General features: G+C 44.8%; 1 protein-coding gene across 3 annotated transcripts in view; it reads right to left on the reverse strand.

Annotated features, from left to right (window-relative positions):
* Window positions 1-1,889: 1,889 nt before the first annotated feature.
* The window catches only part of Ntm (neurotrimin), a 421,851-nt gene continuing 400,348 nt past the window's right edge, over window positions 1,890-23,392 (reverse strand). Inside the window, exons 4-9 of one of the 3 annotated variants that reach the window (XM_038322585.1) lie at window positions 22,096-22,230; window positions 20,058-20,178; window positions 16,801-16,952; window positions 13,758-13,793; window positions 8,248-8,280; window positions 1,890-3,578 (exon numbers count right to left, since the gene is read on the reverse strand). In XM_038322585.1, coding sequence (XP_038178513.1) covers window positions 3,478-3,578; window positions 8,248-8,280; window positions 13,758-13,793; window positions 16,801-16,952; window positions 20,058-20,178; window positions 22,096-22,230 — 578 coding nt within the window. In that variant the 3' untranslated portion in view covers window positions 1,890-3,477. The remainder of the gene's footprint in view (window positions 3,579-8,247; window positions 8,281-13,757; window positions 13,794-16,800; window positions 16,953-20,057; window positions 20,179-22,095; window positions 22,231-23,392) is intronic. The other 2 variants (XM_038322586.1, XM_038322587.1) reach the window with 2 other exon arrangements.

Genomic DNA, 23,392 nt, shown 5'->3' on the forward strand with positions numbered 1-23,392 from the left:
CTTGAATGCTGAGGAAGGTGAATGACATCCACTTTGAGTTTCCCAAGGAATTGGGGGCTCATGGATCTGCCACCCAGAGAAGCAACCTTCACTTCTAAAGTACAGTAAGGAGATCTTCTGATTGGAGAACCCATCAGCCATGGGGAAATCGTCCCTCAAGAGCATGCTCTTCCATAACCGGATCACTGAAGATCCACAGGCAAAAGGAGCATGGATTGACAGTGATAGGACCAAGTCTTACTCATCAGTGTTACCTTATAGTATTGGCTCTGGTTGGCATTAACCCAGGGCACAATGGTCATATGCTGATCTGAGGCATGATTAGTGACAAGGATATTAGTAATGTCAGCTAGTATTATGGTAGCAAGTCATAGGCATCTAGCAGCTGTATATCTGAAAGAAAAACCTCCTAGTCCAACAGAGTTGGGAGTCATGTTCTCTTGTCTCGGTCCAAGAGTTTGGGTAGTGTATCTTGGCAGCTGTTCTGAAATAACCTCTTCAGGAGGGTTTGTGGCTTCCACTTTAGAAGCAAGAGAGTCACCCGTACTTTCTCTATGTGATTCCAGTGAACTGTGGTCTGTAAGCTAAACCCACCAGTGTGGACAGAGGCATGGGAGGGATAGAAAAATCTCACTTGACACTTTCATTCTTCTTCCCCCTATAATTCAGAAAGTATTGACTTTATTTCTTGAAGCAGTTTTAGGCTCAGAGAAAATTGAGTGCACAGTGTAACAGAAAGCAATGGGTTTGTGTTTCTGAGCCAACCTCTAAAGTTCTTTCCTATATGAATAAATGGCTACAGACTCTGGGCATCAAATCTTTATACTTTCTCAGTTCTAGGAGGGCACAGTCTGGAAATAAGCCCCACTCTACTCACCTGCTGCAGCTGATAAATCTGTCTCTGCTTTTAATTGCTGTCTTGCCTTTCCACTTATATTTCGTATCTTAAGAAAATATAAGTCCCATTTCTTTCAGTGGTTCTGGGACAAGGGGTAGGGGCAATACCAATGCAATCAAGTCTATGAGACTTAGCCAGACTGTGGCCCACACTATTGAGTTGGGTACACACTATTGTACCTGAAGTTATCAATGAGGGGTGTGGTTGAGGTGGGAGGGCCAAGGGGGACAGAGAGAGGTGAATTCAATGATTCCACATCAGTGTTGCTAGTGGTAGCTGGAAATGCTAGCACTCCTTGCAGGCAAAGCTGACGCCTGAAGACACAAGGGCAGTGATCCCTGACTTTTCAGGCTGATGCCTCATTCCTGACTCAGAATCTTCCATGGGTTTCATTTCCAGAATCAGCCTTAGAATTATTTAAATACTGTTACATTAAAATATTTCTTTCCTCTTAATTTATGGGTATAAGTGAGGTTTGGGGTGGTGATGGCAGACATGGAAGGCAGTCAGCCCTCAGAATATTGGTTCACGAGATTTGGGGTTATTTAATACACACTGGGATGAAATCAATGGAACTAGCAGCCATGACTGGACTTGACCATCTGACCCATAAGGAAACTGAAGAGCAGCAGGGTCGTGGCAGCTTTCTACAAGACTCTCTGAAGGTATTGAAGACAAGGTCCTCACAAAATTTTGGTTCTCCTTGCATCCACAGAAAGGATGCAGGAAGTCTCAAACCCCACTGTCTATTAACAGAGCACTTGCTAAGGCAAGCTCCTTCTCCTCCCAGGAGCAATACAACATCCCAACCTCCATTCTTCAGCCAGCCAGGCAAATTCACGCCCCGCCCCCGATTACAGAATGAGGTATCAGACCAAGTGAAGAGGGACATGGAACACTTTTTAATGTCAAGTCAGAGACAACCCATCCCTCCCCATCCCCCAATCCCACTTTCCCTCATCACATCAGGACCCCTCCCCGAGGCCTCTCTGGTCCCCAGACTTCGGGGAAGGAAAAAAAAATGGTTACCTAAAAACTGCATTTTTCTTCTCTTTCATACACACTCACACGAAGGTGGAAAGTTAAATAAAATAAACCAAGAGGATTAAGTTCTCCAGTAGTCACAAAGGCATCAGGGATTCCCGCAATGGGCTAAAGCAAGGTATTACTGACTGTTGGTTTAGATGGTCCAGTTGCTTGCTGTCCGTTAATGCCCCGAGGTGTGATGGAGAAGCTAAGCTGGCGGCCTCCGCCTCAGAGAGCCACACCTGGAAAGATGCTGCGCCTGATATTAGTTATGGTTTCTGGTGTCCTTTCTGCTTCTGAGAAATGTCTCTGACGTGTAAATAACCCAAGAAAAAAAAGGAAGGAGCTGATTACACAATTACCAGTAAACTCTATCATCTTTTAGAAGATCAACACACAGCTAACGCCATATACAGCATGCAGTAATGTCTGAGAAAGGACCCTGCTGAGAAACAAAATGGCTAGAACTCTAACAAAAAAAATATATGTATGTATATATATATATATACTGTATAATATATGTCATCAAAAGAAGCATAGCCAACAAACCAAGATAGAGTGCAGATCAACCTTCCATTTCTAAGCAGTGTGTAGATAGCATAGTACTGTCTGCATGGAATGCCAGAATGAGGAGTCTGTAGCGCTGGTGGAGGTGTTTGTTAAATCTCATGTGTTTCCGGTGGATTTGCCAAAGCCTCACCAGGTGGTTAGTACCTGGCGTGTGGCCCACCAGTTGTAAACCTAGGTAGAAAGTACACTATTTGCTTTGCTTACTAAACACGCTTCTCTTCACCCCTCTCCTGTATGTTTTTAGTTTTGTCTCTTGCTTATGCACTAAGTTCTAGACTCATATCAGAAAATATAATTAATAAAATTAATAATGAGTCAGAATCCCTTATTATCCATGATGTCCGTGTGGTAAAATGAAAAACAAAAGCTTAACGATATATTTATTTTGTGACTGTCGCGCTTGTGGGATTATGGTGCTGTCAGGCTGTCTTGTTTCCTTCTTTCTTTCTTTTTTTGTTGCTGCTGTCTTTTGTTTTTTCTTCTGATTTCACACTTCATGACACATGCCACCATGGCGCAGCCCGCCAAAGGGCCCTCCGCGGCACATCTAGGCCCCTGCTTCTCACTCTGTGCTTGTCTCTATGGACCGATGGAATTTGGGATGGCCGACTCCAGAATGTTCCATGGTGGGGCACTTTAGTGGGCAGGGTGGCTGAGCCCTTGCCCACCCTGGCAACAAGAGAGGTCACACAGTGCAGCTTGTGGGTGGGTCCAAGCCAGGTGTGCCTTCTTCCCATTTGGGAAAAGAAAGAAAACTCAGTGGTACCTAAATATCTGCAAGGCAATTTTCAAATTTCCTTTGTTAAAACTTTTTTTTTTTTGCTTTCCCACGGTATTCTTTGTTCCCCTCCCTCGAATTTCTGTCCCATTGGCCGTGATTCTCTGAATTTCGTTTGATGCTGACTCGTTGTCGTGTCTCCGTGCTGTCGTTGCATTGAGATGGAGTGGCAGCAGCTCTCCCCAGCAGGGAAGGGACACTCACATCAAAATTTGAGGAGCAGGTGTAAGAGCAGAAGAGGGAGGAGCCAAATGCAGCCTTCCCTCCTTGATGACCCATTGCTCACTTCACTGACAGCACCGGGGCCTGTGGAGAGAACACATATGCCATGAGCTACTTGCTGCAAGATGGGAAAAGTCCTCACCAGTCACTTGGTGAGGTGTCACTTCTACTGAGCTTCCCTCTAGGATGAACATCTGGTGTTCTAACAATAGAAATGCTCCCAGACTCTCAAATCGACACTCAGTGTGCAAAGCGGTAGGTAGCCTTCCCTGGCAAACAGAGAAGGCTCTGCCGAATCATCATTTGCCCATTGCATAACATGCTTCACTAACATCAAATCCTTGATCTCCTGGCTACACGCCTCGTCCCCCATCCCCTCCTGCGATCTGACCGCCTCAGACATTTACAGAACCTTCAGGCAATACAGCTTGTTCAGGAAAGGAACTGTTGGGCCCGACTATCGGCTCGCTGCTGTTCCCCTACAACAATGTGCATCTCTCAGTCTCGGGGTGGTGCTGGGATTCCCCCTGGAGTCCTTGGCCTCTTTCCCACCTGGTTGAGGTAACACCAGACTTTCACTCAAGTGTCTGACGGGCCCAAACCAGTTCACACCGGCTAGGGAGTGGACTAAGTAAGGAACAAGACCATGTGCTGTGTGGACCAGGATGCAACTGGGGATGACAGTGGCGTGTAGCCCCCGCTTCAGGGAATGGCTACTGGGAGGGAAGTTTCCCTATAAGGCACTAATTCACCTGGTTTACAAAGAGACACTCTTTGTCAAACCTGAGAGGCAAGAGAACTAACTCCAAAGTGGTAAAACTCCCCAGTGGCTTCCCTGTTGTTACAGACAAATTTCTGGGCTACTTTGGCTCTTGGGTCCAAGGAATGCCATGAAAAAGGAAGCGATGATTCCGAAATAGCATAGATGGTCAGAAAGCAGATGCATTAGACACTTAAGGAACAGGGACATGGCCTCTGCTAGGACCTGCTCTGATCTGCTCTGGAACCCTGAAAGGCCATTTAGAGCTGGTGACCATACTCAGTCCCCATCCTCACCTGAACACTGCCAGCCCCTGGTCTCCTGACTCAGGAGCTCAGCTCTGCAGTCACTTCTTCTGATGAAATCAGACCAGATTCAACCAGACTTCCCGATTGCACGTGAGATCAGTCTGTCAAGTCCCAGAATTTCTGACCTAACTACTGCCCACGTGATTACATTTCTTGGTCCTTTGAGGTCAGCAACTGTTAATGTCACATCAGCAGGGTCACAGCAGTCACACACTGGGAGCTTTTTGGCCATGTTAAATTGCCATGCTGAAAAGCCCAGGGAAGCCTGTTCTGGTCTGTGTCTGACTGGAGGTAATCCAGGCAACACAAACTGGAAAGCGTTCTTGCGGACACAGGTGATGAAGTATAATCACGAAAAACGGATGACTTACCTTTCAATTGCTTGTCACATAGGACTAGCCACCTAGTGCACCCGCAGTCTAGAATCTAGCTGCTCGTTTTCCATCCAAAGTGGCACAAAAACCCTCCCTCTCTACAGCCACTCCTTGTCTTCATGCCTTTCCTTATTCTCACTGCAGAGGCGTCACTCCTTGACTTCCCAAGGACAGAGGTTACATTCCTATACTTTGGGGGTGCCTTTCCTCTCTGGACTTCCCTGTTCTTTCCACTTAGGCCCTTGTGAGATCTTATAAACAGACCATGAAAGCCAGGTTCCATTCCCTTCCCCTGGTAAAATGAGTGGTCCATTCCATATTTCTACACGTGCCTTGCTCAGAGCAATTTAAAACATGTCCTGAGTCCTTAGTCGACTGGGAATCTATCAGGGCACAGACTGTAGCACATGACTCTCTCTCTCTCTCTCTCTCTCTCTCTCTCTCTCTCTCTCTCTCTCTCTCTCTCTCTCTCTCTCTCTCTCTCCTATTTCTTTTGTTCTCTGAATACTCAGGTATTCAGCTTTATCACCCATTCCTTAATCAACCTCAGTATTTCTCACCCTCTCTGCCCAATTACCTGCCATGACCAAGAAACTAGATTGGGGACAAAAGAGATTGAGAAAAAACCCAGTTCACTGAGAACACTTGGATGTTCCTTTTCTCCTACATTTCCTCCTTTCATGATTAACTGAAGGGCAGAAGCCACAAGCTATTCAGAATACAACAGAAGCCCATGTAAGAAAAGTCCATGTAAGGCTGAACACCTTCTGTCCATCCTGGACCCTCTGTACAGTGGCCTGGTAGCTCTGCCGGGTGCTATCTCTGAGGCTCTTGTCCAATTACATTGGTACCCCTCCCCCAACTCCAGAGCTCTACTGTGTTCCGTTCTACATTGGGAAACTGTACAGGATATAGTACCAGGACATCTCAAGCCAGCAAACTGTAGAAAACAGAACAGTGCCTGAGAACACATCACTTTGCTTGGAGGAATGGTTGGTTGTCTGGTAAAAGTCAAAGAGACTTCCTGCTGTTCTTATTCAGGCCTGAGTTACCTTGTCCAGACAGCCGACTGCCTCTACCCTATGCACACATTTTCTCCTTCCTACCCTGTCTGTCTCTTCAGACTTAGAATGAAAGAGCAGGAGACAGACAGCCCAAGGGAAGAGGCCTTTCTATGCCTGCTGGAGGAGACACCTGCAGTGACTTCACCTCCCAAGTCACAGAGTTCACCATCTACCGCTGCCACCAGCTGCTGGGACCTCTCACATTTATCCCCTGCATTAACGTTAGAGTGATGTTCCCATACCTCCAAATTGCTCCAGCTGAGTGCATCAGCCTTAACAAAAACATCTGGTTCCTTGGTAGAATGAACAGCATCACAGCTATCTGCCCCCTTAAGCTATCTTCCTGTCACGTTTTCTTAAATATTCTCTGTCCAGTGCATGGGGGCACATGTTCACACATAGATACAGAAACACACAGAGAAACATAAAGAAACACACACACACACACTGACTGAAACTCCCCCTACATATTCTTTTTCTTTCACATGCTCACAGTCTCTAGCCCTTTGTCTGAAACATTCTTCATTTACCTCACGCCTCTCCATTATTCCACCTTCTGCTCTGGGCTCTGGTGGTTTCCTCCAGGCAGTATTCCTTGATTCTGTCAGTAACTTATCCATCCTACTATTAAATACACCCCCCAGAATCCTAATATTCTAAATTCTTTTTATTTGTCAGACATGCAATTCCTCCTAAGTGTCCCCACCAAGTAAAACTGCTTCTTCCCCTCCTCCTCCCTTCTTATTTGTTGGTTTGAGGCAGGATCTCCCTACCCATCTCTGGCTGAATTGGAAATCTTAATCCTCCTGACTCGGGATTCCAAATTCTGGAGTCATAGCTACACTCAATCTGGTTTGCTACTACTTCCTAATGGCAGGGTATGTATCTCATTGACCATAACAGGTATTCAGTGTTTACTGACTAAAGGAGAGACCTTTGACTTATGCTGACATGTCTATGCTTGCCTCATGCTTCTGTTTTCCATTTTGCTAAAATTATACTTGTTTAAAAAAATCAGACTGTATAAGAAACAAGCAAAAAAACCTTTCTCTTCTGTGTCTTCTGCTTTGTTTCAACTTCTCTTACAGAGCGCCGACCTCCCTTTGTCTAACTGTCCAACTAAGTCATCAAAGGTCCCAAGACTGAGCAACTCTACCAAGAAGCAAAGTTTCATAAACCAACAATTCAAGAGTGCTGGGGATCTATTACAGTATCTAAAGTCTGGCCTGAGGATTGCTATTTCTTTTGGAATTTGTCAAAACTTTACTTTTGAGAGCTCAAGAGCCTCCTCTGGTCCCTTGACTTTAGTTTTCAAATGGAATTTGCTTCCCACCAACTCAGGTCATGTATACTCAGGGAAGGGCGAGGTTGATAGCTAACCCATCTGAGTACTACTGAAGGCTGGCCTGCCCCACCCTGAGAAAATACTGAGCAAATACCAGGGGAAAGAATGCCATGGGTGAAGCTCTTTGGTCCAGGCAGACATAGGTCACAGCCTGCTAAGAGCAAGGCCCATTCCCAGTGGAAGCTAGGGAAGTGACAGCTCATCCCATCTGTCTGGTGACACGGTCACTCAGATGAGGCATCTGTTCTTCATCCAGCCACGCCTCCATTCCACATTGGATGCCTTTATTGCCACTATCTCATTAGAGAGCAGCAGAGGCCTAAAGAGACTAATTACCAGGACAGTTAGGGTCTCGCAGAACAGTGATGAGTGTCAATTATCCATCGGAAACATCTGGCTGCCATGAAAGCCTCAAATAAGACACATTTTTATTCCTGTCCCAGTGACTCACCCAAGAACCTCCCCTTTCCTCCCAAGTCTCCCTCCCTCTCCCCATGTTCCTTCTAGCTCTGAGTTAGAGAAGGAGAGAAAAGGCTAAGCAAAGGCAGCATGCAAGGCAATGGCCTGAGAAGACTGATGCATTAGAGAGAGCTTCATGGGGAGAAAAAGGCAAGCCCATTGCCAGGGTCCCAGAATCCAGCTCTTTCGAATATGGGCAGGTGCTCATTAGTGCCACCTAAGGGCCAGTTAAACTCGTGCAAGTGGAGCAACTCACGCAGGATGTGACATCATAGGGGATGGAGTTAATCTAGGCTGATGGCAAATCGCTCAAGAGTCAGAAAGAGGTTCCTCAAGGATGCTGAAGGGTGAGCTTAAAGAAGGAGGCATCTAGGAGGAGGCGAAGAAAACTACATACCCCATTCCCACTAAGGCATCAGCGCCTGAGAAGTAAGTATACAAACCTTTCCAAGGGGTCAGGGCTGTAGTTTTCACTTCTAAAAAAAAAAATTAAAAATAAGCCACTGTTAAGGCAGAAAGCATCTTCAGGTGCTTACTTTGCCCTCAGATGGTCTTGGAAACAAGTCAGACTTATTGACCTAAGAGATGTCCCCAGACCCTCATACCTGCCTTGGGTTATACTGACCGCTGTCTGTCACTCACAGCCAGACCTTCAGTCTTTTTTGTTTGCTTGTTTTGTTTTTAACTGGAAGTGAACAGGAGGCAAGGCAGAGTAGGGATGACAATTACTGTGGACTGAAGCAGAGCCCGAATACACACTTCATCTTAGGAGACACCTACTAATTTGGAGTCTGAGCTGCTGAGTCAAAACTTCCTCAGAGAGATGTCCATACGCTCATCAGACTATCCCCAATTCACTGAATTCTGCCTTTTTAAGAATAAAGTTGGCCAATACAGTAGGATTTACACTACAGCAATTTGTGTGTGGGTACCTTGCTAACCAGAAGACGTGGAAGCCTGACTCGCTTTTACTTATGTCTTGTCTTTTAGAAACTCTGATGAACCAGCTCTTAGACAGAAGAGGAGTCTTGACCTTTAATATCTGACTTCAAGCTGGCCTAATGGGACACCCTCTCTCTGGGACCACCAGAGACAGTGGCATCTGTACTTGTACTGCAACTGTGGGACTTCCTATAAATCCATGAAGAGAGAGACTTCTCTGTTGACTGGATTGTGAAAGAGCCCCATTTTCCTGACTGTATGCTCTTGGAAGAATATGCAGGGCTTTCACAGCTTTTCTGTGGATAGCCAAGAGCTTTGATGACTTGGTTTGTGTAATGTACCTCTCTAGTCAAGGGCCTCTGCAGATGCTCATCTGGATCCAGGGAGCATATGGACAATCATCAAAGCCCTGGGCACTGAAGGGTTACTGTGGGAGCCTGTTCTTTGTCCAGAGGTCCTCACATTTGGAGAGATAACAGTCTTCAATACAGCGCACCCTAACTGAAACCTCAATGTTTGGAGTATGATGAATGCATATTGTGCGTCAGGCTCTCGAGCTGTTCTTTAATGGCTCTAGGCCTAGGAAACCTCCTGATTTAAGTGTCTATTACCAACCTTAAGAAGCCCTTCTGAACACATAAAGATGTGAGAGATGACCCAATGTTTAGTATTTGAAAAAATGCCCTAGGTAAAGATAAGATGGGAGAAAAAAATCAGATGTGGTAGCTCCATATGACTGATGCATAGCCCTTTGGAGTACTTGCTGGGTCCTTGGAATGGTCCAGAAGCTGAGGAGGGGCTGCTTTATGAGTCTCTGTGCCAAGATGGAAGGTGAGTGGAAGGAAAGAAAGCCTGGGGAGATGTTGGGGGATAAAGAAAACATGCAGACTTTGTCTCTGGACCACAAGCAGGGAAAACGTAAGGTGTAGGTTGTTACCCACAGAGTATTGTGGTTACTTGCTCAAAAAGGGCTACCAGAGGACATAAGTAGTTCCTATGTAGATCTGAGACTACAGGGAAGGCACACATTCTTGATTTAAAAACCACATGGAAAATCAAAAAAACTACTTACACATATGTTCCCATTCAGCTCCCCCAGCCCTGGATTCCTGGTGTAACCATTTGAGAAAAAAATTCTTTAGCTTCCCCAGGGTAAAGGGCAATTTGACACTTGTTCCAACCTTATCTAGAACTCATTCTTTTGCGTCTTTTCTAGGTCCCAGTGTTTCAGCCAAGTTGCTTAGTGTGCAGGAGAAAATTCAGGCCTGTTATTCCTTCTGCGGACTATAGTCTACTTTTGTTCTAGCATGAAGAAGAGTTACAGGAGGTTTGGCACCATCCTCTCTGTCATGGTGACTTTCTGCCATTGTGTGAACTTTGCAAGAACCTCTGAAGCCAGTAGTAACCCCAAGCTGTAGATTTTGAGTAACACTTCAGCTATCAAGAAAAGAAGCAAACGAGCCAGTCATAATTACATGACTTGATGATGGGCGATTTTAGCCAATTGCGTGCTGTATAAGGTCTGTCTCCCCCCCACCCAGGGCCACATAAAGCCTATGAAAACAATGATGTGTGCTTGTTTTTTCTCTTTGTTTTTCAGTGCTCCTAAATCGCTGGAACCCAGGTTTTGTAAGTTCCCCTTTTCCCTTTATTAAAGCCAAATATTTTATATTAGAGCTAATCTGGTTAATTCTAACTGCCAATCGATCATGCCCCTTTACGTAGTGCCCAAGTCCCAGCAATTGGGATGCAGAGGCAGGCAGATCTCTGTGAGTTTGAGGCCAGCCTGGTCTATATAGTGAGTTCCAGGTTAACCAGCAAAAAAGAAGAAAAAATGAAAAAAGAAAGAAAGAGTGGAGAGGGAGAAATAGGAGAAGGAGAAATGGCTCAGTGGTTGAATGCCCTGGTTATTCTTGCAGAGGAGACAGATTCAGTTCTCAGTATTACATGGCAATTCATAACCATCTATATCTCTAGTTCCAGGTGACTGAACAACGTATATCACGAGGCGTGCATGTGGTACATAGACATACATAAAATAAAAATTAAAATTAAAAAAGTAAATCTTTACAATCCAAATAATTTTTTCAATAGGATCTTGATTCAAATTTAGCAGATCCTTTTGCTGATGATATATTAACATAAAGCTAGACAGGACCATAGTGGTCTGGTAAAAATTTAAGAAAAAAGGAAAACTGGAGGGAAGAGGCAAGAAAGAACAATAGAAGGGAAGAAGGGGGGAAGAAAGAGAGATGAAGAATATATATATATATATATATAAAGAATATCCTAGGTCAGGTAATGTTGCATATGTCTTTTCATTCCAGAAATGATCATTAAGTCAGCAAAGCAGATACTCATAGCTGAATCTACATGCTCAGGTAAGTTCAGGGCTAGCCTCTAAATCTCGCAGGAAGAAATTTGCTTCTGGGTGAATATGGTTATTCAACCCACTCTTCTAGGAAAAAAAAAAGATAACAGATTTTTTTTTTCATATACATGCCCTAGAAATGCTGACTGCATGATGCTTTGCTAGACTGACCTAGCTGACTACGTCGAATTCTCTGCAGGAAGACCTGATCATCTCCTTCGGATACTCAGGAGGAGCTCTCTGCTTTTGCTGTCCATCCTTTAATACAGGGAGGTTGGAGCATGTTGTATTAATAAGCCAGCATCTCTGAGCCCAGCGATACCATCAGGTCTGAGCTGATTGAAGACAGAGGGCCAACAGATGAGAGGAGAGCAGCTGCGAGGCCGCTGAGCTTGCAGCGTGGGCCCGTGTTCTTACCCGCGCAGAAGCTCGGTGAGGGATGATGGCACAGTCCAAAGTTCGTATTTATCACTTTGAGAGTCCTGCACCACCAAATATTAATACTGGAAGGTGACAGGCAATCTGTTGTGTTTGCAAAAGGGAGGCAGAGAAATATGTCAAGGGTGGCAAAAATGCTGAGGAGGAACAAAATTCTCTTATCACTTCTCGTCCATTTAGCAAGGCAGCCTCTAATTTCTATAAAGGCCAAGGGTTTCCTGTTGTAGAAACTCATACATTCCTCTAAGTCTTTCTGTATGTAAGAAGAGCCTCCCTTGGAGGTGTTTCTGGAGGAAACAGCTATCTTGTTTGTTCTATTGGAGACCAGCCATGGTAAGAGAAAAATGAATGCAGATAAATGACTTCAAGTGTTCAAGTACACAGTCTGCTTCTTCTAAAATATGACGAGCTTCACAGTCTAGTCCAGCAGTTATGTTAAACGGCACATGAATCTCTCAGAACATTCCAGGCTTCTGTAGTCTAAAATTTCTGCCCTAACATACACCCAACAAGGGGACTTCTGAGATGAAGGGGTGAAAAAAATTCATAATGGGAGGGAACTTTCTCCCAAGTTTCATTGCACGTGACTTTGCTTTGGGGAGATGCTTCTCCACCAATTAAATATAACTTCAGTTAAGACTTGCTTGTTAAAGACTACTCCCTGAATGGGAAATGCTCCAAATTTCTCTGACAATGTAGTTCTAGTGGTCAGAATTAGCTTAATAACTTCTGAAAGTGTCATAGGGGCATCTGTCCTGTCTACTGCTGACGTTAGTGTTTCTCTAATGCTTTTTATTTTCGACCTGAATGGTGCCTCATTTGGGAATTCAAAGGCAGGAGTGGCGTCACAAGTTTAGTCTGAATCCATCCATGAGCCCTCCCCCCCCCCCTTTCTTCCCTGTTCTTTGTTTGGCTTTCCTGTTCTGACTCATCAGCAAGAGTGGATGATGTAGACCCGCCCCTTTTTTATGATGAAAGCATTTTCCTTCACTTGTCACATAGCTCCCCTGCAATTTGTTTCTTTCTTTCCCTCTGCCTCCCAGATCTAATGCTGTCTTTGGTGAGTGTTCACATGGTTAATAAATGTAAATGGATGAACAGAATGGGTACAGGGGAGGGGTGGGATGAGGGAGGTCAGAAGACTGTGTTGGGTGTTGGGAGTAAGGTGTTTGTATTGAGCTAACAAATGGGCCAAAATAGTCATCAAAGGCTAGAACTATTGTTCAATGGTAAAGCATTGCCTAGTCTGTGAGAGGCCGTGAACTTAAATATCCAGCTTACTATCCAGACAAACAAAACAATTGCTGCCCTCTAGGGACATGTGACAACTTTGCAATATATCACTCCCTCTAGGTGAGTAGACCCGGAAGAAATGGGAAGGGACACCACGAATCCATAGAGTGGCAAGAGATAAACAAATTATAAATAGGCAAGACACGAGAGTAGAAGTGGAGGTCAATTGTCTGGTGAGAAGTAACGAAAAAGAAAAGAAATACGGAGTGTGCCCTGTATGGAGGAAGTCCCTGTCTTTTAGCCTGTATCTGGAGACTCAAACTGTGATGCTGTGCTTCAGAGCCTTTTAAACGGAACACTGGAACAAACTCCAAAGGGCAGATTACTCCTGAGAAGATGGAAAGAAGTCCAAATGAGGTTACACGACTCGCCTAAGAACTGAGGTCTCCTCAAAGTCAGCTGTGGGCTACAGTTTTTTTGGTGCCTCATCCTGAATCCTTGGAAAACCTGTGGACCAGGTGATGGTGACATGAGTATTGTCTGAGCTTGTTGCTGAGCGACATCAACAGAACTTTGCATGGGCGAACTCAGATACCTTTGTACCACGCTACCACTGTGGTCAGCAGGTGTATTGTCTTCTCATTGGTTTGAATTTAGTTGCTTCAACCTTTGTCTTCATGCTGGTCTCTAGGTTTGGCATTTTAATGATGCTTTATTTGCCTTACTAATCTCAACCCTCCTAGATGGTGTGTGCAGGGGACAAGCAGAGGAAAAGGCTCCCGTGACATTTTGCCAGCTCCCAGGAGCCTCCTTTAATAACCATCGACTGCCACATTCTAGGCAATGTTACTGCTATGAATATCAGGAAATGAACATCAGGAATAGAGCGAGGGTGAAGGCAAGGGAAAGGGTGAGGGCTTTAGGATTGAGGAGAAGGGAAGGAAAACAGAAGGCAAGGGGAATACTGACCTTGCAATAAAGTTGAGCTTGTAGGCTCATTTAGTTCTAAATCGGGTGGGGGGACATACAGGAGAGAAAAATGAAAACAGACACATAAATTATATACAGTCGCTATATATTTTTCATATATAGTTTGTATACCGCCTTTCACAAGCATTTCTAAAGGAAAGGATAAATAAAGGAAGACACAAACCAAAGGTCATAGGACAAGGTGCAGCAGACAAACATTGAAATGCTTTCTGTCCCTTAAAAGGGATGGGATGGTGGGAAGCAAGGCAGAGGGTCACCCTATGTACTTTTCGGTGCAGATGGATTTAGTCTTTGCATCTGCTGAGCTTGGGAACAAGCAAATTGCAAACAAAGGACCAAAGTTCTTTTCCAGGTAAAATTTTTCCTACCACATCTTCATCGCCTTTTCTTACAGTTAAAGACAAAATCCAGCAATTAGATCTCATGGTACCATGATCTGAATTCAATTAGGGCTCCCTGGAGCCACTGTGATTCAGGAAGCCTTATTGGTTGTTAACAGCAAGGTCCGACCTTCTCTTATAAGACCTACATCTCCCAAGATATAATCTTAGTAGGAGTTCCTTACGCCAGATCCCTCACTTTTCAGGGCGACGTGGAAAGGATACCCTTTTATGATTTATGCGCAAGTCAATGACAAAATGACAATTATTTAGCTTGCTTTCTGCAATGACACTGGAGAAAAATTTAATAATCATGGATGTTCTATATTCACAAAAGTAAGTGCTACTGTCCAGTCTGCCCTCGTCTGCTAGGTGACGTATAGTGAAAATGACACAGAACATTCCCTGACAAATTTGTATTTGTCAAGTAACCTCAGTAATAGTGACCTTCAAATATGATCTTGGGAACCACAGTAATGTCTGGGCTAGACCTGGTTGGGGATGAGGGGTGGAAAACACTCATCTTAAACATGACTGGGATTTTACCAGCTCTATGGAAGAATGGTGCCCATGCAGACCTACAGGGACAGGTTCCTCAGGAATAGTCTCACAAATGAAACTAACAAATGAAATTGATTTCTAATTCACTAAATTTGAAGGAGGTTGCAAGTTTGCCTCTCCCTCCTAGAGACTTTGCATCTCACAGCTCTGAGACCTCTTGCATTAAGGAGCATCTCGACCTGTACTCCATTCATCTGTGGTTAACCCAGGCCTCCTCCGTTTATTTGCAAAGGTGCTATTAGTTCATAATGGACACGTAGCAAAGCCTAGAATCTAGGAAGCTGACAATGACAAAAATACCACAAAGAGGGCAGAGGGTGAATGCTCTCCTATCAGTGGTGGCAAGGGGGGGGGGGAAGCAAAGATGTAATTGCCATGTGTGTGTCTGCTGGAAAAACCAATGGCAAAGCCATTTCTCTCTCCATCTTAGAACAGAGAAGAGTTTCAAGGAGGAGGAAGACCATTGGAAGGAATGGCCATGGCTGTGGCCGTAGGCCAGGTGTGGAATGGTACTGAGGGAAACACTGTAAATAAGCCTCAGTTTTTAAGACATAGGAGAATAGGCCTGCTTCTTTCTAATCCTACCCTTTGTGCATACAGACAGGTACCTTCCATAAACCCCCAAAGGCCTGACAGATAAGAGGAGCACTTATGACTATCCCTGTATATGTGATAATTCTTATGACTTCTCCCATGTACAAAGTGAGGGGAGGGGATGGTGGTCCTGATGCTGCCCACGCACAGGGGAGGCACATGGATATCGCTGGACATGGAAGAATCTTTTATCTGTTGAGGTCCTAAGCATCACACTCATTCCACTCACAGTGAGCCCCTTCTCAGCTGTGTGTTCTGGGATCAAACATGGCTTCCCTTTTCCAACCCCCTCAGCTAAGGCTGGGCTGCATTTCCTATACTGAGTAGGAGGCTGGGAAGTGGGCTTGGACAGCAGAAATGGTACCACAGAATGCATGCTGTTAGCACCAAGGGTATGTGGCGGGGCAGAATGAAGAATGGAGCCCCTGAGGTTGTGAGATTGCCTTGGAGTTTACCAACCAGAGTGCCAGGTCACATCTTTCTTTTTCCCTTCCTATCATATTCTTGTATCTTTAACATAGGGAATGGGAGAAACTGGGAAATTTGACAATCATTTACCTTGGTAGGGTATGGATAAACATGCTCAAAAGCCAATAAGAAATTAATCACATGACCCATAGGAAGTATCTGAACCCATGAAGGATTTAAAGTCATTGGGAGACTGAAGTCTTTCCTGATGGTAAATGGGCATGTGTGCTCACTCCTGTGTAGACATTGCTCACAAGATGTAGACATACAGTACTTTCCATGAAGCTTGCTTACTGCTTCTGCCACAAATACAAGGATTAGGTACAAAATGAGGGTAGAAAAAAATTGCTTTATAAACTTAGTCCCTCAATAAAGATTTAAGAAACCGGTGCATGAACAATGATATGAGATCATTCAAGATGATGGGGAGGATGGGCAAATGTCTTTACCAGTCATTGACACAAATAGAGAACTTGGAAAATCCCATTTTCTGTCTTCTTTATCTGTTCATCTCTGAAATGAATATTATTAAGGATTCCAAGGGCTGCGATTCGGCTCTTATGAATGTCATTCAGATTTTCTTATGTGCCAATGGCTGGGAAAGTTTTAGAAAAGGGAGCATGTTATTTAGCCCAGTGAGCAAAAGACTGAAGCTATAAAAGCTCCTCTCTAAGATCTTAACTATTTTGTCCAATTATAATCTGAGTCAGCTTTGGAGACATCACTGAGGGGGAAAAAGTCATTTTTGGCATCTCAAAGCTACCTTTGTCTCCCGCTTCAGGACTTCGGTCATTTTAGATAAATGTACATTCCATTTTCCTTCCCGACTTCTGATGCGGACATTCTTCTTACATGCTGGAGTTGTTATTTTTTTTCTCCCTCTCTCCTTTCTTATTTTTTCATTTGTTCTACTTGGCTCACTTCTAATGCTTTTCTTTTCCTCCATCTCTCTTTCTCTCCATCTATCAACCTTCCCCACTTCACACTGCCTTGTTACCCGTCTCCGGACAGAGTCTCACCAAATAGCATGATGCTGGCATTGGTATGGCCCAACTTGTTGGAGGCCACACACGTGTAGTTCCCGTAGTCGTGTTCAGAAACGTTGAAAAAGATAAGCTTTGAGAGGAAAGGTCTGTTTTCCACTTTGACTCCCTTCTTTCCTTCAACCAGTCTAGGAAAACAAGCAACAGAAAAAAGGAGAGGGGGTGAAGGGGGAAAACCATTGTCAATTTCTCTCACAGGATGAACTTAGAGTCTAGAATTAATGATATCTTCATCTCCCCACTATGACACCATCATGATAATGATTCATTCTTCTTAACGGAACTCTGTGTTGCCACAGGACTTGGGAAGAACAAGCTGCCCAGAGTTATCTCCAGGGGTCAGTCTAGAACAATCTTCCCCGGCCATGTGAACTTCTGGAGAAGGCAGCTGATATGCTGGCGGGACTCACTTGTCCTCACTGAAATGCTCTTTGTCTCTGAGGGATGGCAAGGAGCACCCTTTACTCGGGACAGCTGCCACTGTTCCATCTCCAACTTGTCATATAGAAGTGAATTCTGTAAGGGGTGCTGCCCAAGGCTCTGCAAGCCACCATGAGGATGCTTCTGGGAGCTGGTATGGGCGTGGATCCCATTTTCTAGTTTGGCAGTGTTCTCCATAAGAGGAGAAGTCTTTACATCAGAACCAAGCTGTGAATAGGATTTGGGTTCCATAGTGGGAAGAGGCTTGCTCAAAGCCGGTTTGTGCTTTGACGGCTCAGAAATGTCTTTAGCTAAACACAGTACAGGGTGACCAGCAGAGCTTAGAAGCATTTTATGCTCCTGGGATGACACACATTCCCCTTCTTGGGCATTCAGAGATTCACCACCCTCTACTGCTACAGGCCTTAAATTTCTTTCTTTCTTTCTTTCTTTCTTTCTTTCTTTCTTTCTTTCTTTCTTTCTTTCTTTCTTTCTTTCTTTCTTCCTTCCTTCCTTCCTTCCTTCCGTCCTTTCTTTCTTTTTTTTTTGTTAAGATTTATTTAGTATGTATACAATGTTTTGCCTGCAGGCCAGAAGAGGGCACTAGATCTCACTATGAGATGGTTTAAGCCATCATGTAGTTGCTGGGACCTGAACTCAGGACCTCCAGAAGGGCAGCCAGTGCTCTCAATCTCTGGCCCTTGGTTCCTTAAGGAAGCTGGAGACCTTTCAATGGTTACTGTCCCTGTTAGCTGGGCAGGGTTTTTCAAGTGTATCGCTTCATCTTCTCTCCCTTTTACTGACAGCAGACCCAGGACAAGGAGGAGAAGCAGCGGTAGAGTGAAGTCCCCAAAGACATCTAAAAAGATTGCCTGTCCCCACCTAAGGCTCTTCTATTTGTTGCTGAATTCTGTTTTTCAGTGACAGTGAAACGGGCTTCAGTTGTCATTTCCTGGGGACAGATGTCATGCTCCCTCTGAGACCTGAGGCCACCACTGCCGTGTGGCCTCCATGGCACAAAGAAAAACAGGCTGTGGCCAGAACCATGGGGTAAACACGTTCTTGGCATTGCTGACTGTTAGAAGGACAGGGAAACCTGCTCAATGGGAGAACACTGGGAATGCATAAATGAGCAACTGAGAAAATGGACAGAAAAATCAATGGGAAGGAGCAAAGGGGACGCTATGAAAGAAGCTCAAGGAGGCCACAAAGCTGCATGAGCCAGGCTTCTGAGTCAGCACTGGGGCATCGTCTCCCTTTCTCTTCAGAGTAAATGATGACATAGATGGTGGCCCCTGCTGGGACTGGTGCTGCCCCAAATGACAGCTTTCCTCTTCTTTGCCTCAACCCACATTTTTGTTGTGGTTTCTTCACACATTTTGGGAGCTCATTTTTCTGTTATATTTTGTTTCTATCTTTTTCCTATCAAGAATTTGAATAATAGAGTACAGTGGATAAATTTTCACTAAGAATTAGTTTCAGAATCACAGGCGTGTGTGTGTGTGTGTGTGTGTGTGTGTGTGTGGTGTGTGTGTGTGTGTGTGTGTGTGTGTGTGTATGTGTGTGGTGTGTGTGTCTTTCGATCTTGGAACTCTAAGCCTCAGTTTCTCTTTATTGCAATAAGAAGGGTGGGAGGAAAGTAGAATTTCTGATTTCTTAAATGAAGGGGAATGACCAGATCCATTTCTTACTTCAGTGGGTCTGTTCATCTCTTTCTGTCTCAGGTCTTCCATGTATAAAATGGTGGCTGCCTATACCACACCTTACTAAGGCTGCCAATGTGTGTCCTAGAAATTCAAAGAGTGTTCCTCACTGGATGTGGATTTTAAGATGAAGTGACTGGGTTCTCAAAACTATTTAGCTTATTGGAAGAGGAGCTAGAAGACACTTTAGGCCTTGGAGACTGCATGAGAAAAAAAAAAAAAAGAAACCCCTGCAGCACAGCACGCTCTGCTAGGATGTCCCCACTACCCTTCTCATACTCTCCTTGTGGTTTTCCATACTTAGCCTCTTCCACTCTTTGCTCGTCTACCCCCAGATCTCGCGGGACTTTGTCCCACCTCCGACACCGCCGCCTCTACTTTTATGAAAATATTCTGAACATAGGCAGGGCTTGCACATTTAGTTGTTGTTCACCCACCCTCAAATCCCTCTGTGATAGTGGTAATTGTCATATTGTCTGGCTGTACTGAGCTGCTGACCCCTGCGCTGACATGCAATTTGATAACTCCTCGAAATGATCATCTTCACTGACTCACAACAAATGTCCCTGTGATGGCTGCAACAATGGGAAGGAAGGGGCTAGTCCTAACTCTTTTCTCCTACAGAGAAAAAAACCAACCTTCACACAAAGGGAAGGTGCAATAGGGTCACGGACTCATACACAGTGGCACTGAGAACCTCAGGGAGGGACGTGGAGACTTGAGATGGGTAGGCAACTTGAATGCCCCTCCCAGAGGCAGGTTGAATTTCTCAGGTCTGAGAAAATGTTAAAAATAGCTTTCTGTAGAACATATTATTTTCATGGCCTGTAAAAAGAACATGACGGGGTTCACAATGTTGTTCATGGCTTTTATTTTCTGATTTTTGCCTGGCTAAATTATATCACCTTTTGGGCTCTCTGGTTGGCAAGTGTTAGCACTGGAGACGACATTGAAAGCCTAGCTGAACTTTCCTTAATTTAGAAATAGCTTGCTTGCACACCGCACTCCCATTGGGTGTCAGGAGAGGATTTCCAGAGATTAGATGGTGTCTATCTGCAATCAGGAGCAGGGAAGGGATGCTGATGAGGAGAGGGAGACGGAGCACCGTACCTCTTGTCATCCTTGAACCACTGGAATTCTGCTGAAGGGACTGCCGAGGCTTCGCACTGCAGTGTCCCCTTCTGCCCCACGGGGACACCGGTTCCCTTGGCTTCTGATATGTATGGCGGATCTGCAGAGAGAAGACGGTCCATGCCATTTAACGGTACTTTTAAAAATGAAAACAAACGAACAAAAGCAACAAATTGCCTCATTCGGGGGCTTTGTTTCCTAATCTCTACCCTACTTCTGTTCATCTGCATCATCAAACTGCTATATAGACTGCTCCAGAGAACGAACCCGGGCTGGATGCCATTCTAAAGGAAGACATCATCTTTTGGCACATGTTGCCTCCCTTCTCTGTGCTGAGGTGAAGCAGTGAGCTCCCGAGACACCGTGCCTGTTTAAGCCTTTTAGCATTCATAGGCTGACACCCACCCATCAGCCTTCCACTCCATGGGGTGGCAGGCAGCACCTTTAATCATCCTCATAGAATTTCCGCACACCAGGTCTCACCAACGTGTACAACTTCCAGCTATTCAATTCCAACCGAAGACTCCCTGATAACTAATAATATTCATGGAGAATCGCCTGAAGGATGTGCAGACCGGTCCTTCCTGTGGGCATTCTGAAATGGATCCCGTGCTCCACTATGTCTCCTTGCTGGGTCTGCATTCATTTGAAGTCTTCAGTCAGCTACCTGTGGCATGCCGGCAGTCTGCACTGATGGGTATTAGACAAGAGTAACTCTAAAATTACTCTTCTGTTTGATGTCAGGGCACTGAACATGATGTGTTGACTGTACCAGACAGTGGAGAGGATTTCCTCTGGGGTCATGGTACCAGGAAGAGCAAGGTTTCTCCTAAGAAAATCATTTGCTTTTGCCTTGCAGATGATGTGTATCTTAGGGTCGATGGTGTTTCCTTTGTGCTAGCTTGGCTAAGGCAGATTTGGAATGAGAACCCAGCAGCCTAACGCTTTCTAGTTCATATTCTGTGGGTTGACTCCCCCTTTTACTATTTTCCATAATACATTTGTCCCTTTGCTTCCAGCTTTGTTTTACTTTTTAGGTTCATGGTCAACAATTGTAAATCATCTTAAGTTCCCTTAAAAGTAGAGTTTAAATAATAGGAAAACGTGGCAGGACTGCTTTGTCTTTGCGCCTTAAGCGTTTCATGCCACCTAGGTTCTAGCCAGAGCACACATCAAAGCAACGGAGATGAAGTATTAATCTACATACCTTGCCCTTGCCCTCCCCCACCCTGCCCACGTTAGAGGGGAGAAGCTTCTATGACACTGGTCTAGGTCTTGGGTTACATTCTGTGACAAGCAAAAACCTTCCACAAGTCATAGGGAGCCAAGTCAATATACACGGAGTCTGAAGGAAAAGGGGGAGGGATTGGTAGCTAATTCATGTGGATCAATGTTGGGGAGAATTCAGAAGGCTGGTAAAGGGAGAATAAAGTTTTTGTAGCACTGGCCTTCAAATGTTTTGAATTTTGTGCCTATTCATTAAAAATAAAAATTTGAGATATACCCTCCGAAAAACCTGCATTTGTACATACTAGTGTTTCAATTACGTACGTGACTAGTGATCTATATTTACCACCATCATGATCACAAAGGATTGAGATACAAACACACTTCACACACAGGGGTAGTATTTGTCCCAGCTCAGGCATCTCTGCCCCACTGGAAGTTTCTGACTGGGAAGTCTCTCACTGCATCACGTGAATATATTACAGGAAAAGTTTGGATTTTGAAATACATGTATATGAAGCATGTATCAAATATCATTTATTGATTTGCTACTTATGTATGAAACTAATATGCTATATGATGTCAGTTGCTTTCAAAAAGAAAGGGTCACTGGGCCTGTGGGAAGAAAAGAAAAGAAAACATGACTTTGGCCTCTTAGCTTTTGAGAGCAGAGGCCAGAGAGTGATGCTGGGTCTTTTCTGCATCTCTGATACTAAACCATTATTGCTGCAGTCTTGATAAGAGACCAGTCTCACGCACTCATAGGGCCGAGGCTGGCAGGGTCACTCACAGTTCACGGTGACCTTCACTCTCCGTACCACGGGAGCAGCCACGTCGTTGGAGGCGCTGCACTCATAGTCCCCCGACTGCTCCCGAGTGATGCCCTGAATTTCCAGGTACTCGTCTTCACTCACAAAGCCGACAGCTGCAGGAGGAAGAGTGAGGTAGAGTAAACTGGGTGCAGAAGACCAAAGACACTCATTAGAAGACAAAGCAAAGGGGATGGGGATTTAACTCAGTGGTAGAGCACTTGCCTATGAAGCCCAGGGGTCTGGGCTCAGTCCTGTGCTCCAGGGTGAGGCTGAGGGGTGAGGGTGGAGGAGTGGAGAGGGAGAGGGAGAAGAGAAAGTTTGAACTGGTTCCTCTGGAGAACTGTCCCTTTGGCAGTGCAGATTCTGAGGAACTCCACAGAGTCTTTTTCCCTATTTCTCCACCCCCCCCCTTCACACCTCTTTTCCTTGGCTCCCCAGTGTTCTAGCTGCAGTGTTTGTGCTCCCACTGAACTCATGTATGGAGAGAATTAACTGGTTCTCCGTAAGTGATTAATAATTTTGACATTTATACTGCTGGGATCTTACCACGTGGTTCAGCTCTGGGATTAGAGCAGGCACCTTAACTCTTTCTGACCTCCAGGCACCATTTAAAACGAGCCTTGGATGCTGAGCTTCGTGATACTATCCTGGGCATAAGTCATTTGAGGATACTGCATAATGGTTTCACACACACAAACATGCATGCGCGCACACACACACACACACACTCCATGAGACACATCAGAAGTAAAACACATAAATTTAACACCTTTGTTTTTATATTAGACAAGCAAACAGCAGATATCAGTTCTTCAGACCCTGATCTCCTGGAACTCTTAGGCAGAGAACTCAAAGAACAAACCACCACGGAGACCACACATGTGATATCACACCGCAAGAAGAGCAGAAAGTGAGGAGTAAGAACTCATGACTACAAATCTTTCCCTGTAACTCAAGCATGCAGAAATTTGATTTCACATCTCCAGTGAAACATGGTCAATAATAATGAGACCATAATCACACCACCTTCCCCATATGATAGACAGTCATGAGCGTTCAGTTATGCAAAGACTAAGCCTCCGCCCTGCCCCACTCTTGCAGACATGGTTTTTTTGTGCCCAAGGCTGGCCTTCAGCTCACTGAGTTGCCTAGACCTTGCACACATGATCTTCTTGTCACCTCCCCAATGCTAGAATGACAAGCATGTGCCACCACACCTGGCTAAACCCAAGACACTTAGGGAATCCATTTCCCAGCTTGTCTCAAAGCTGCTCT

Source organism: Arvicola amphibius, chromosome 3 (assembly GCF_903992535.2).
Source record: "Arvicola amphibius chromosome 3, mArvAmp1.2, whole genome shotgun sequence".
Lineage (NCBI taxonomy): Eukaryota > Metazoa > Chordata > Mammalia > Rodentia > Cricetidae > Arvicola > Arvicola amphibius.